The 14,248-nt window shown below is 52.5% G+C and overlaps 5 protein-coding genes across 5 annotated transcripts; 4 read left to right on the top strand and 1 right to left on the bottom strand.

Annotated features, from left to right (window-relative positions):
• Positions 1-145: 145 nt before the first annotated feature.
• J4E84_006170 (uncharacterized protein) lies at positions 146-2,225 on the top strand (the record flags this gene model as incomplete). Its single annotated transcript, XM_049388761.1, has 8 exons — positions 146-262; positions 311-381; positions 435-458; positions 518-607; positions 669-751; positions 815-1,215; positions 1,288-1,617; positions 1,674-2,225. The coding sequence occupies 8 exons, from the start codon at positions 146-148 to the stop codon at positions 2,223-2,225; spliced, it is 1,668 nt and encodes a 555-aa protein (XP_049243660.1).
• Positions 2,226-4,406: 2,181 nt separating this feature from the next.
• Positions 4,407-6,027, bottom strand: J4E84_006169 (uncharacterized protein; the record flags this gene model as incomplete). The annotated part of the gene is made up of 2 exons (XM_049388760.1): positions 4,407-5,513; positions 5,560-6,027. 2 exons carry the CDS (start codon positions 6,025-6,027, stop codon positions 4,407-4,409), a joined length of 1,575 nt encoding a protein of 524 aa, XP_049243659.1.
• Positions 6,028-6,883: 856 nt separating this feature from the next.
• On the top strand, positions 6,884-7,736 carry J4E84_006168 (uncharacterized protein; the record flags this gene model as incomplete). Its single annotated transcript, XM_049388759.1, has 2 exons — positions 6,884-7,049; positions 7,096-7,736. 2 exons carry the CDS (start codon positions 6,884-6,886, stop codon positions 7,734-7,736), a joined length of 807 nt encoding a protein of 268 aa, XP_049243658.1.
• A 304-nt stretch (positions 7,737-8,040) lies between these two features.
• On the top strand, positions 8,041-9,597 carry J4E84_006167 (uncharacterized protein; the record flags this gene model as incomplete). The annotated part of the gene is made up of 2 exons (XM_049388758.1): positions 8,041-8,385; positions 8,449-9,597. The coding sequence occupies 2 exons, from the start codon at positions 8,041-8,043 to the stop codon at positions 9,595-9,597; spliced, it is 1,494 nt and encodes a 497-aa protein (XP_049243657.1).
• Positions 9,598-10,147: 550 nt separating this feature from the next.
• J4E84_006166 (uncharacterized protein) lies at positions 10,148-11,666 on the top strand (the record flags this gene model as incomplete). Its single annotated transcript, XM_049388757.1, has 6 exons — positions 10,148-10,163; positions 10,221-10,330; positions 10,381-10,550; positions 10,602-10,679; positions 10,735-10,916; positions 10,963-11,666. 6 exons carry the CDS (start codon positions 10,148-10,150, stop codon positions 11,664-11,666), a joined length of 1,260 nt encoding a protein of 419 aa, XP_049243656.1.
• Positions 11,667-14,248: the final 2,582 nt, after the last annotated feature.

The following is a 14,248-nucleotide window of genomic DNA, read 5'->3' as shown; positions in this document are numbered from 1 at the left end:
GGCTACTTGGTTCTAACGGCAACTCGGTTCTTTCTCTTTATCCTTCTGCTTGTTCTCTCTTTCATCTCCTCCATCATCGGTCGTCTCACGAGTTCCGCTTTTATTGCTGTATCGACTTTTCACTTGTATTCGTATTGGTGGCACGATGGCGTTCTCTTCGACTAAATCCAGTGACCCGGAACTAAATACTACAAGGCCACGTTCTAGCGACAAGCACGATGATCTTGCTCTGGCAAGATTGGGGAAAAAAGCTGTACTGAAGGTATGTATCCCTCTGCATTGATCACGAACATGGCTGATGCAAGTACAGCGTCGCTTCGGCTTCCTATCTATCCTCGGTTTCAGCTGCACCGTCTTGATCACCTGGGAAGGATCTCTTGTGTACGTCGTACTACCTCGTACTACACGTTGACACGTCGCTGACAGTTTCTCAGGTTGTTCCTGGTCGGCTTCCAGAAGTGAGTACACAGCATAACACAACACATCGACCATGAGACAGTTGTGCTGAAAGAAGCAGTGGCGGCCCCGCTGGTGTCATCTATGGCTACCTCATCGTATGGCTCGGCACCGTATCTGTGTTCATGGTGCTCAGCGAGCTTGTTTCAATGTGAGTTACGATCGGAAGCCGGGTCTTTTGACGCTGAGGCAATTGCTAACATTCATCAAAGGGCACCTACATCTGGTGGTCAATACCACTGGGTGTCCATGCTCGCACCCAAAAGCTCTCAAAAACTGTTGAGTTACATCTCAGGTGTGTAAACTTTGAACTCGACGATCTATATCGATAGCGTGTACTAACGCGATTTCCCCGCAGGATGGCTCACTCTATGTGGCTGGCTAGCATCACTCGGGTCCGGCGCTTTCCTCACTGGTGGCCTCATTCAAGGCCTTCTCATGCTCTGCCAACCGGATACGTACGTCCCTCAGAACTGGCACGTCACTCTCCTGTACTGGGCCATCATCGCGTTTTGCGTCTTTATCAACATCGCTGCTGGATGGCTACTACCCAAGTTCGAAGGAGCACTATTGGTCCTGCATATCCTTGGTTTCTTCGCCATCTTGATTCCCCTACTGGTTCTTGGGCCACAGGGTAATGCGAAAGAGACCTTTACCACGTTCGTAAACATGGGACATTGGCAGACTCAGGGATTGAGCTTTTGTATTGGCATTATGGGGAGTGTCTTTGCGTTTGTTGGCGGTGATGGGCCGATTCATGTGAGTGTCTGCCTACTTTAGATCAACTCCCAGCATCCGGCTTCGCAGCAAGACACTAACACATCATTATAGCTATCCGAGGAGATTCAAAACGCACAGATCGTCGTACCTCGCTCCATCATGACTGGTATCGCCATCAACGGCTCTCTTGGCTTCGTCATGATGGTCACCGTGCTCTTACGGATGGGTGATCTCGAAACTGTACTTCTAGAGAACCCTGCGTTCCCTTTCATGGCTATCTTCCACCGTGCCGTTCAATCACGCTCCGGCGCTGCCGTCATGGCATCCATCGTCATGGTGCTGACGATTAGTGCGAACGTGGGCTTCTCCGCTTCAACATCAAGAATCTGCTGGGCGTTCGCTAGAGACCGTGGTCTACCTGGATGGAGAACCTTGAGCAAGGTATGTACACTAGAAAGCCTTGCATACGAAAGATAATCAGTACTAAGATCAAGTAGGTCAGCGATCGTACATCCATCCCCGTCTACGCCGTAGCCTTTACAAGCTTCATCGCCTGCCTTCTCGCACTAGTAAACATCGGATCCACCACGGCCTTCAACGGCGTAATCTCCGTCGCCATCGCCGGCCTCTTCTCCTCCTACCTTCTCACCTCCTCCCTCCTCCTCTACCGTCGCTGCACCGGCGCCATCCTACCACCCAGCGAATCCTTCGACACAGATAGCCAATCCACAACCAGCGACGGCATGGTCCGCGCTGTATGGGGCCCCTGGCGTCTGCCCGGCGCAATAGGCATCGCTAATAATGTCTTTGCCTGCGCCTATCTTAGCTTTGTTTTCTTCTTCAGTTTCTGGCCTAGCTTTGCGGAGGTTACGCCTGCAAATATGAATTGGGCGATTTTGGTAACGGGTACGATAGCGGTCATCAGTGCGGTTTACTATGCGGTTTGGGCGAGGAAGACGTATCATGGGCCTGTTGTTGAGATTGATGAGCGAGATTTGAGTGGGAGGGTTAGTGTCGTGGAGCAGCGTCTTGAGATGGGTAGTAAGTAGATGGATCAAGGTTGGTTTGTTCTACCGTACGTAACAGGCGGCTAGAGTTTTTCGATAGTGGGATGGAATTGTCTAGTCAGAAGTCCAAGATATCACAAAGAAATCGTTCCTGTTATCCTCTTCACGTAGGCGTCCCACCATAGGGCTAGTTCTGTGGCGTCCACACATCCCGCTTACCCTAAGGAATCCCCAAGGAATCATCAACAATCTCAACCCTCACACCATCCCCTAGTTCCTCCAAGAACGTCCTGCGTATCCCCTCCCTCTCCCTCTCCCCCACACCAGAAACATCCCTCAACACAACCAGCTTCAACCTCGGCAGTCCACAAAGCATAATATACTCCCGGATCCACAACCATCTCCCCGTCGGATAATATTCATGGTCCGTAACAACCAACTCAATCCTGTTTCTCTGCCCAATCGTAAACCTGTGTAGCATGGAATGGAAACCCGCGAGTACCGTTGCGCCGAAGGTGTTGTGGATGAAGGGGTAGTAGGCTCCTAGGTCACAGCGGATTTGGCGGCAGGTGAGGGGGAGGTTGATGGCTAGCTTCTTTCCGATGGGGTGCATTTCCCAGGTTTTTTGTTGGGGTGAGCGGCATCCTAGTCGTTTCTTCTTATCGTTAGTGGGAAGGGTTACGAGGTAGATTTCATGGCCGCCTAGGGCGTAGTAGTAGATTTGGTTTCGGATTTCGCTGGGGAGGCGGAGGAAGGGTGAGGTGAGTTGGTTTTGTGCGGCGATGGCTTGGTGGGCGGCGGAGATGGGTTTTGAGGTTCTTGGTGACATGATGGTGGTGTTGAGATTGAGGAGAAAGTGGTGTGGAGGAATATGGTTGAGATGTAAAGCAATATAACCCTATGTGAGAAAAACGCTCTTTTGGAAAGGACAGTCCTAAGAGCATGACCCGTGGGTGGCCACATCCATACTTCTCGGAGTGAGTCAGTACCAAAGTATCACTAACATATCATCAAATCAACAGCTGTGCATTGGAAAGTAGGACATACATATCCGTACCCAATAATAGGCACAAGAAGTCCACTTATCTTCCCTTCGGTACCAACGAGCACCTACTTTACCTCATCTACATCTCTCTTCCATTTCAAAACTTCCTCATAGCATCATTGACCAGATCCGCCCCAAACGTCGCTCCAGCCCCGTAAACAGCAGCATTTCCAAATTTATGCGCTAGTTTACTCGCCCATTCGTGGTGCTATTTTTCAGTCAGCTTCCCCAACTTCCAAACCTCACTTAAATCATTTTTCCCTCTTCTCTTTCTTGCCCTTCAAACTCATAGTGTTGATGTAGCACGAGGCATTGAATTTAGGAAAGAAAAGCATACCTTTGGATGATTCGGATTCGCCGGATGCGCCGGATCCTGCGCTTGTTGCGCGACGAGCGCGGGATTGAATTGGTTCCCTCCATCTACATACTTGGGATCGATGTATTGCGAGGGTTGGCCATTTGGTTGCTGGTGCCCGTTAACATCTGCTCTTCGTCTGCATTCATAAACTCTCTTCTTCACTTTTTGAGCCCAATGATGAGACAAGCAGACAAGACAAAGGCAGGAAAGATGTAGTAGAAAGTATACGTACAGGTAATTGCGCCTGGATAGACTGCAACTGCGGCGCCGCCAGAACACCACTTGAGACGAGGTACTCGAGTTCGGTTTTGATGGTACTGATGGAACGGTTGATCTGTGCTGCGTCTGGCATTATGATGGTACACTTTCGTTCGAACGACTTTGAAATAAAAAAGGACTGATTGATTGTAGGAAAAGCAGTAAAAAGAGTATTAGTTCACTGCCAAGTTGATGCGTGTTGCTTGGCAGAAAGCTTGATTGAGATACGATCGAGGCGTCGATGGTGGGGGGTGGGGGATGTGCAAGTGACGTCAATATTCTAGACTGCTGGTTCCGTCCGAATCATACCTCGATACACACAGCACTTAAACCACACGAGATGGAGTTCAACGTATAACTTTCATTCAATAGCTTATGCTAGCGAGCATGATCTCGCATCTCTATACGATATACAATTCTATAGTCCTTCCCATCCAACAATATCGGAACAGGGTATTTTCTATGGACCTTTCTTTCGGGACGCCAATGACAAGAGATTTCGTAGCTATACACAACAAAAGTAGAGAGTAGGTCTTGTTTGATGGATAACCTTTCTTTCTTTTTACTCCTTCTTCGCTTCAGCGGGCTTCTCACCCTTGCCGGTAGGGTCATCCATCTTCAAGGCGCGCTCATCTTGTTCGGCACGCTCGGCGCTTCCACCGGCGGCGTCACCAGCACTAGCCTCGGCTTCTTTGCTCTCCTCTTCGGCCTTGGCTTCCTTTGCCTCCTGTGCGTCCCGGGCAGGCTTCTCGTCGATGTCCTCGTGGTCCTTGGGCGAGGCTGTGGCCTTGTTCTCAACGGTCTCGGTCTGCTCGTTCTCCTCGTTGATGAGTTCTTGCTGCTCCTTGAGGACCTCAAGACGCTGCTTGTTGGTTGCGGCACCTTCGGCGTTGCGGACCTCGAGATCCATTTCGTGGTACAGCTCCTCAGGGATACTGGAGAGGACGGCTTCCAAAGCATCAATTTGAGAGGTCATCTCGGTCTCCTTGCCCTGGGCGTAGACGAACGCGTTGGAGAGCACGAGAAGAGTTGATGGAACGCCGTGCTTCAGGCGGAGATCGAGCCAGCTAGTGAGGTCGTCCCGTAACCGGCCAGGAGAGACACCGTAGGTTCGTAGTCCGCGGCTGGCACAGGCAGTCTGGAGCTCGGGAACAGAGAGACTCTCAACACCTTCGTAGGCAATGGCTCGGTCGTCACGCTTGATCTGGCGCATGCGCACGCGGACCTGGTAGCGCAGGAAGTTGTCTGTACCGAAAGAGGTGATGTTCATGTAGCGGCAGATTGAAACCAGCTGAGGGCGAGACAAGTTGTCCAGGGTGAGGTCGTCCTTGAAAATCTTGCACACCTTGATGATCTCCTCTGGTGTTGGCTTCTCTCCCGTGGTGCGCACCTTGCGGAAGAATTCGGCAAACTCCTCTGTCTGCGCGTTCTCAGCAGAGACAGGCAGGCCAGTCTCCTTGAGTGTTTGACGAAGGAAGTCGCTAACATCCTTTCGGGTCGCTCGCAGCGTCTGGGCTTTGGTGTCCTTGGCCGACTGACCCTCGTACGTGCTGGGCAGCATGTTGGGGAAGAGCTTGAGCGCTACAGGGAGCAGCAGTTCGGCGAAGGGGACGATGACGAAGGGCAGGAAAGGTACCAAGCGGGCCAGATCCTGTACGGTACGTTGCAACTAGGTCTGTTAGTAAAATCCACAAATACTGGCTTCAAACACGTACTTGTCGACGCTCACGGCGGGTAAGCTCGTACCCAGCTGCCATCTTGAGAGCGAGTTTGGAGCTAATCCGGACCTCGAAACCCAGCAGCTTGGTGCCATCCCAGTAGTGGACCAATTCCTTCTTGACCTTTTGCCAGACGGTCAACTTCTTCTTCTCTGCGTCCCTTTTGGCCAGGATCTTCTTCTCGTCCTTGGACTCAGCAGCCGACTTGTCCATCTTCAGCTCGCTCAATGTTTGGACATCTTGCGCGGGTGTCTTGGGGTTGGAGGTTGCGCCAGACTTGGGGATGATGGGGTCTGACTTCTCGACGGACTGTTTTGATTGTTGCTGGGGCTTGAGGAGGTGCTGGTTGGCCTGCTTGGGGTCGAAACCAGGAGGCGGGTAGTTTTGCGCATTGTTCGATGTCGACTCAGTTTGGAGGGCGCGTAGCGGAATGAGGATGCGAATCGCGGGTGAGTTCCTCAGCATAGGGCGATGAGCTCTGGTAGTGGTCCTGATGCCCGCTCGGAATACTGCGGGCGCTGCCCTGGAGGCAGTGCGACCGGCGTACATTGCGCCGGGGGAAGTGTAGGGAGTGACGTATATAGTACAACGATTAAAGTAGTGTGGGTAGTGAATCAACAGATGAAGGGTAGAAAAGAGAAGGCTGTGTGTGTGTTGGGAATTTGATGCAAGGAGTGTGGAGTGATGCAGCTCTGAGAAAATGGGTTCCTCTGACGTTGCGTCTTCGGACTTAGTCTCAGGGACCGCCGGGCGATCTGCTGGGTCAAGCTTGGTCGCCACCAACGGGCGCATAAGCCATTCGCCTGACGCGCATCATGGTGACAGCTAGGAAGATACCGGATGGACGCATGACATGTGCGCCATGGGACGCTACAGGCAGCAACATGTGTACCTCGGATTTATACGAAGAGAAGTTGAAGGACCAATGGGTATTCTCTGTGTCGGCATATTATCGCCAATTGGCCGAGGCGCTGGGGTCTCCGATGTCCGCAAGAACGACAGCGCGGCTTGCGAATGGCATGCCGTGAATGCTGGGCCGTCCCCTCACTCCACGCCTATCCGACGGTAATCGTCCCTCTGCCATCTTAACCCAGGTTCCGCGTCTGGGCACTCCATAATTCCTCCTGTCACTTCTCTCCGAACCCTAGTTCCGATCCTCCATTTCATTCCACACAATTTTCGCCATGGATTTGTTTTAGTAACTACGAGCCCTCGGCGGAGCCCTCGAGCTTTATTCACCGTACCGACCTGGACTATCCCCAGCAGCATATTCCTAGAGTCGCTTCTATAGCATAAATCAGCGACAACACACATTACAACAATGACTGTCCAACGGTTGTCCAAGGCCGCCAGGATCATACTGGTCGGCGCGCCTGGCGTCGGGAAGGGAACTCAGACGGAGCGCATGATGAAAAAATTCCCTGAGCTCTCGTCAATCAGCTCTGGCGATTTGCTGAGGAAGAATGTTCGGGAGCGGACACCTCTCGGTATGCGCGTTGCTCTCTCCGTACCGAAAAATGCTGACTTGCGCAGGCATACACGCCGAATCCACGATGAAGGCTGGCAAACTAGTACCCGACGCCATGATCCTGCGCCTCATCGTTAACGAACTCACGAACCGCGGTTGGATACGAGACAACGCTTTGCGGCCATATGCGCTCAACTTCAGCTCCATGGACGTGCCAGAGACGACGGTAGATGCAGTCATGATCCCCTCGGCGGTACGGGCTCCCCGCTACACCTTCTCCAACAGGCCATCGGCTTCATTCATACTCGATGGTTTCCCCAGAACCGCCGTTCAAGCGATCCAACTCGACAACATCGTACCTATCAATATGGTAGTCAACCTCAACACCCCGAGTGACATCATCATCGATCGCATATGCAACCGCTGGGTACACGAGGCATCGGGACGTGTCTACAACACGACATTCAATGCGCCCAAGGTGGATGGCAAGGATGATATCACGGGCGAGCCGCTGACACAAAGAGCGGATGATGACCCAGAGGTGTGGAAGGCGCGGTTGAAAAACTTCAAGGAACACAGCGAGCCTCTGCTGGAGCATTACGACAAGCTTGGCGTGCTCTGGACGGTTAACGGGAACAGCAGCGACGAAATTACCCCGCAGCTTTTTGAAGAGTTCAGCAAGCGCTTCGGCGCCCATGACGATTGATGTATTTTCCATGTCTCGGAATAGGTCTTGGTTGGTTAAAGGTCACTTACGATACCTCTGTTTTCTCTCACAAGGGTGGGCTATGTTTGGCGGCATTTCGGTGTGGACGCGGCAATTGCGCGTGTTTGTTAGACAAGTCGCACTCTCTCCATTCACTGTAGATGCTTGGTGACCCTCCATGGTTGTGGCGGTTAGCTGCACTCGTTATACACTATTAATCATTCTTGCAAAGCTCGCTCACTATATCATGGTCGCTGTAAAAGACTCTCATTCGCTTTATAGGAGCGCGGACGACTTTGAAGCCATGTACGAGCGCGTCAGGAATCGTGCGCCCACCTTGGAGGGCGCTAAGCCCGGGTACCCAGCCGACGTCACCGATTCACCTCCGAGCTGTCCAACACAGCCCACGCCAACAAGCCCGCCGTACCAGTTTGACGATCTGCTCGACGACCCCGAATACGACCAGATTAGCGACTTTGAAGAGCTTGAGAAGAGCCGCCTCATATACATCCGCGATCCACACGAGGTCCGTAGACGCGCAATGGCGGCCGACTTCAGCGAAGGGCGCCTGGAGACGTTTGTCGGCAGCCCGCAGAAAGAGCTGCCAGGCACACCAAACCAATATGTCTCGTACCTAGTAACTACAAAGGTGTGCCTCTTGCTGCAGCTCCACTATCCCTACGTGTTCGGGGTCTAACAAACATCCCCGCAGTCCGACTTCCAGTCCTTCCAGAAACCCGAATTCTCCGTCCGCCGCCGCTTCACAGACTTCGTCTTCCTATGGAAACAGCTCTCGAAAGAGTACCCGCAATGCGCCGTCCCGCCGCTGCCCGACAAGCACAAGATGGAGTATGTGCGTGGAGACCGCTTTGGCCCGGACTTCATGCAGAGACGCGCCCACTCGCTGCACCGCTTCCTCAAGCGGATATCACTGCATCCAGTGCTACGGAGAGCGGCTCTGGTTATCAACTTCCTGGAGAGCCCGGACTGGAATCAACACATGAAGGGACGGTCATCAAGAGCTGCAAGCGGCTCCGACCAGGGCGGCGGCGGCTTCGTGGATGCTGTCACAGAAAGCCTCATCAACACCTTTAGCAAGATTCACAAGCCGGACCAGCGCTTCATCGAAGTTGTCGAGCGTGCCAACAAGCTCGGCGAGGATCTGAACAATGTGGAGAAGGTTACCGTCAAGGTAGCCAGGCGACAGGGTGATCTAGAGACCGACTACGCCGATCTAGCGACGCAGTGCCAAAAGCTGACGACTATGGAACCTGCAGTCGAAGGCAACCTGACATCCTTCGCTGCTTCTGTAAATACCACCTCACAGGGGTTCAAGTCTATCCGCGACCACACAGACCAGAACTACCTCACTAGTCTGCGCGACATGGACGCATACATCCAAGCCGTCAAGACACTACTCCGCACACGAGAAGCGAAGCAGCTCGATTTCGAACAGCTGAGTGAGTACCTTGCCAAATCTGCCGCGGATCGGGATTCGTTGGCTAGCGCGACAGGGGCCGGCATGGGTGCGTCTGGCTTCCTGCGATCCAAGGTAGAAGACTTCCGGGGTATCGATCACGACCAAGCGCGCCGGCAACGGGTCCGCAAACTGGAGGTTGAGATTGAGCGACTCACGGGCGAAGTTGAGCTGGCCAAGAAAAATAGTGAGGCCTTCGACGAGCACACCGTCAAGGAGGTACAGGACTTTGAGCGCATCAAAGCGGTCGAATTCAAGGACACTCTGGGCGATCTCGCCGATGCGCATGTCGACTTCTTCCAGGGCACTATCGAGACGTGGGAGAAATTCCTGGAAGACATGCGCAGGGAGGAGGACCAGAGGAAGGCTGCTGCGGAATCATAGAACGATAACCGACGCGGACCTGCTTTGAAGGAACGACAGGCACCCACGCCCGTTGATGCGCCGTCCGAGTTGAGGTACAGATTTGGAAGTTTTTGAGCGAGTGAGCGGAAGGCAGGGTGAGCCTCCACATGGCAAAGCTCAGTGTAAAGAGCTTGTACAGCAGTTTGTTCCGTTGGCATTTGTATGTAATGATAACCCATTGCGCATCAGTCTCAGACTAGTATCTCAAGTACTTTGTTTTTGTACTGTGTAATGTTCTCACCAGACCGGGCTGTGATCTTCACGTGCAAGAGCGATTGGAGCCAAGCGATGACGTGCAATCTCGCATGGCACCAACCCTTGCAGATGGCTCTACCGAGCCGACAGACCCGTACCCTTTAGAAGTTTGACGCCCGCCAGAGCCATCCCGTTGTTCATCCCATCCCACAATAGACAGGCGGCACCTGCAGCGCATATTCCCCGCTTCACCACATGGCCACGACCCTTATATAAATTAATCCGCCCCGCCAAACTCATGTCTCTCCCACACCCCGTCACACACAATCCCGCCATGCCGCCGAGCAAAGGTACGCCCCCTTGACGATCCACCGACGCGCATCCAACTGACATGATTAATTGCGCAGAAACCGCGAGGCATGAGTGCGTCTCCGAAGATGCGCTGCAACACCTCAGGACCTACAAATACTCGAGCGTCGACAAATCCTTCATCTCCCGCTACATCCTCAAGCATTACGTACGCACCCTGCACCCGCGCAATCGCAACGCGCCCTGACGTGAACATAGTGGAATGCCTTTGTCGAGCTGCTGCCGCTATGGCTGGCGCCGAACCTCGTCACATTATTAGGCTTCTTCTTTATCCTGGGCAACGTCGTGCTGTTAGAGCTTTACATCCCGGATCTGGTCGGACCAGCGCCCTCATGGGTATACTACAGCTTCGCCTTTGGCATGTGGATGTAAGAAACACAACAGCACAAGGGAGTGAGGGCTGCGCTAATCCCTTGCAGGTACTCCACCATGGACAACGTCGACGGAAAGCAAGCGCGCCGAACCGGCACCTCGAGCCCGCTGGGAGAACTTTTTGAGTACGTGATAAACACAGCCCAATGCGCCAATATCACGATACTGATTGCGACGTAGCCATGGGATTGATTCTTTGAACTGCACTTTGGCCAGTCTCCTCGAGACGGCGGCTGTTGGATACGGCTCGACCAAGATTGGCGCCTTCACTGCGCTGATCCCTGTGCTGCCCATGTTCTTCTCGACTTGGGAGACATACCACACCCATACGCTGTATTTGGGCTACTTCAACGGTCCTACAGGTACGTTAGCTACTTGATTGGCGCGGACATTGCTAACTCCTCACAGAGGGACTCATCCTTGCATGCACCTTCATCTGCATGTCCGGCTACTTCGGCCCAGAGATCTGGTCGAAACCCCTCGCGACCTACTTCCCATCCTACAAAGCAGAAATCGGCGACGTAACTCTGAAAGAACTATGGGTGCCCATCATCCTCTTCACCTTCTTCGCCGCCCACCTCCCCGCCTGCATCGTCAACGTTGCGAAAGCGCGTCGCTCCAGGAACGAGCCTCTGCTGCCCCTTCTCAAGGAATGGACACCGCTAGTCATCTTCGTCGTCTCCACCATGGCCTGGCTCGGATCGCCATACTCAAAGCTCCTAGAAGACAACCACCTCGTCCTCTACTGCCTGACCATGTCCCTAGTCTTCGGACGCATGACAACCAAGATCATCCTCGCGCATCTCACACACCAGCCCTTCCCTTACTGGACCATCATGCTTGCACCGATGATTGGAGGCGCTCTGCTCATCAACCACCCCTACTTCACCATCCCCGGCACGACATTCGGTCCCATCTCCGCTAGCTTTGAACTCTGGTACCTACGCGCTTACTTCGTCTTTGCTGCTGTTGTGTACGGCAAGTGGGCGCATTTGGTTATTACGAGTATCTGCGATTACCTCGGTATCAACTGTCTTACTATTCCGAAGAAGACGAATGAGAAGAATGGGAGGGCGAACGGTGTTGTTGATGGAAAGGGCCGGACCGACTAAACATGTTCCTTGGCCCTAGACGGAAATCTGCGCCACCACGACGAAAACCTTTCGACACGCATAGACTGGGCGGCACGTCTCCATCATCGACTTTAGCGTTCATCCGCATCATATCGCAACGCATCGCAGCGCAAGCGATAACTTCACGACTATCCGACAAAGACCGTACATTTGACGTTTTTGACGACCTGCTTTGGATATACACATTTTTATTAAGCCTTGTAATCAGCAATGCTGGATCGTGTGATGCGAGTCCAGCATGTTCCCACTTATTCATTCTCAGTAGACTTTTAATCGCGTTTTCAACAACGTTTGTATAGAGGGAAGAAGGAAGAAGGGGAGTTTGTACAAAGGGGGAGGGAAAGGAGAAGATGTAGAGCTTAGGCTTGAAAATAAAGTAATGGATATGAAGATCTGAAGTTGAAGCTGTTCATTGTCCATTGCTCAATGAGTGTTTCCATCTGATTTCACTCGACGTGTTTGGAGCAAGCAGGCATGCAAAACACACGTCTTATAGGTTTGCCACCTATCTATGTAGATGAGAATTGGATCGAGCTTTCCATGTCTGTAGATACAACCTGATACGTGACATGACGACACCCGTACCATATCACATATTCAAGTCGCTATCATCGGAAGCCGCTAATAGTCCGCTCACGACACGAAACCGTCTCGAATCTCCTCTCCTCCGCCTCCCCGGCGAAATCAGAAATATCATCTACGCCTACGCCTTCGCCGAACAATGCATCACCGTCTTCACCGTCTGGAAGTCACACTCTCCTCGCCTCCACCTCCACGTAGAACCCTTCGGTTATCCGAAACCCCCATCTCAGCGGTATCCACTCCACCACCTATTCGCAAGAAGGACGGTGTGTCGACAAATACATGCCGAGACGGCCGGATTCATCTTGCGACTGAATACGTTCGGGTTCCAATTTATTCAGACTATCGCCTCTTTTGTCAGGGGCATACCGCGTGACTATGTCAATCGGGTTGAAAATATACGTTTGGATTTCCATCCCGCTGCGGTGACGGCGGGTCATGTCAAGGAGATGGGGAAGTATGGGCTGGATTGGATGAAGGGGCTGAAGAGGTGCGTTGTTGTTACGAGGGATAGAGGGGAGGGACAGGAGGGGGGTGAGAGGGCGCTTTGGGGGGATTTGGGGTTGAGTGAGCGAGGGTGTGAGGTGGTGTTTGAGGAGGGGGAGGCGTGGAAGTTGGATCCGGAGAGTGATAGCGATTGATGGAGATGACAGCGCTCTATATTTTCTTCCTAGCACAAGATGAATTCTTGCTCTGGTAAATGTTCGTCCTGCTGCCGATCGAAGATTTCTCCTTCCATGAGCCCGTGAATGTAGCATTCTCCAATGAGTTGGTAGAGACCGTCATCGCACGGCCTCAGAACAACTGGCCAACAACAGCCGAGCAGAATAGCAACAACATCTCCCGGGCAAGTTTCTACCGGAGCCAACCCCACATAACCCGTTCTTGTTGTTATCAAAGCTCTATGATCTAATAGTAGTAGCGCGATATACACGTCTTGGAGGGTACCCGCGATATCCAAATTCCACCCGCCAGATTGTGGGAAGAAAGTTCGAAATTTCGTGCCGCCGATGCAGAAGTCTTCGTTGTGTCTTCTGAACTTGTCCCATCGTTCAAAGTATCTGGATCGAGAGACTTTGAGCAACCACGGATTCGAGTGGATGCTGTCGTCGGTTTCGCAACTCCAACTCCACGGGATATCGAAGAGTCGGTTCATCGACATCCTAGGATCGCCCATACTCAAGGTGCGTTCGATTGCTGGGCGTGTTTGACCTCTGTATCTATCAAAGACGGTACCTGGTTGCGTAGCATGAGAATCCAGAGTCGGCTCGGCTGCGATACCATCGACTGTATCGACTTGGAATCCACTGCATGCAAGATAGGTACGATCCTTTTGTTCCTCGATAAACCTAAATCGAGCAGGTATGTTTCTGCTCGCTAGGTGGTATGGGGAATGTTTGAGGTAGTGGCGTTGATATGGCTTCCTGAAGTCAGGTACCCATGATGGCCACCCGTGTTCAGCTGAGATATCTCTAGTGACGACATGGTCTAGTTTTTTCGATGCATTGATGACAGACTTCATAAAGTTCGTATAGACTTGCTGCACTGAAAGCAAGTAGTTCGGTGTGACACCTGTGGAGATAGCCGGATCCAACAGGCCGAGTATGCTGTAAATCTTATCCCTCGCATCAGTTGCGTCGGATCGGCGGACAAGATCCAATATAGAGGTGCACTTGAATTCAATATCGGTCTGGGGGGTAAGCCCAAGGAGATTCAGCATGTGGAGAGCCATGTATTGCGCACCGGTCTGCAACTTGTGGTCGGATCGATCGTCGCTATCCTCAAGGGGACGGTATCTAATTAAATTCCACGGGACGCCATTGAATATAATTCTCCTCGTCAGCTTAAACTCCCCGCACAAAAAAAGAGTCGAATTGTGGTTCATTGCGAGCTCCTGCATGATCCAGCACCGGCTCCAATATGGCTTTAGTACAAAAGCGGCAAGGGCGGGCCATTCGGATTGAACCGGCTTTATGCTC

This window comes from Alternaria hordeiaustralica (assembly GCF_023758085.1).
Source record: "Alternaria hordeiaustralica strain BMP 2776 chromosome Unknown scaffold_11, whole genome shotgun sequence".
NCBI lineage: Eukaryota > Fungi > Ascomycota > Dothideomycetes > Pleosporales > Pleosporaceae > Alternaria > Alternaria hordeiaustralica.
Note: the sequence above shows the minus strand (reverse complement) of the source record. Positions and strands in the feature narration are given on the sequence as shown.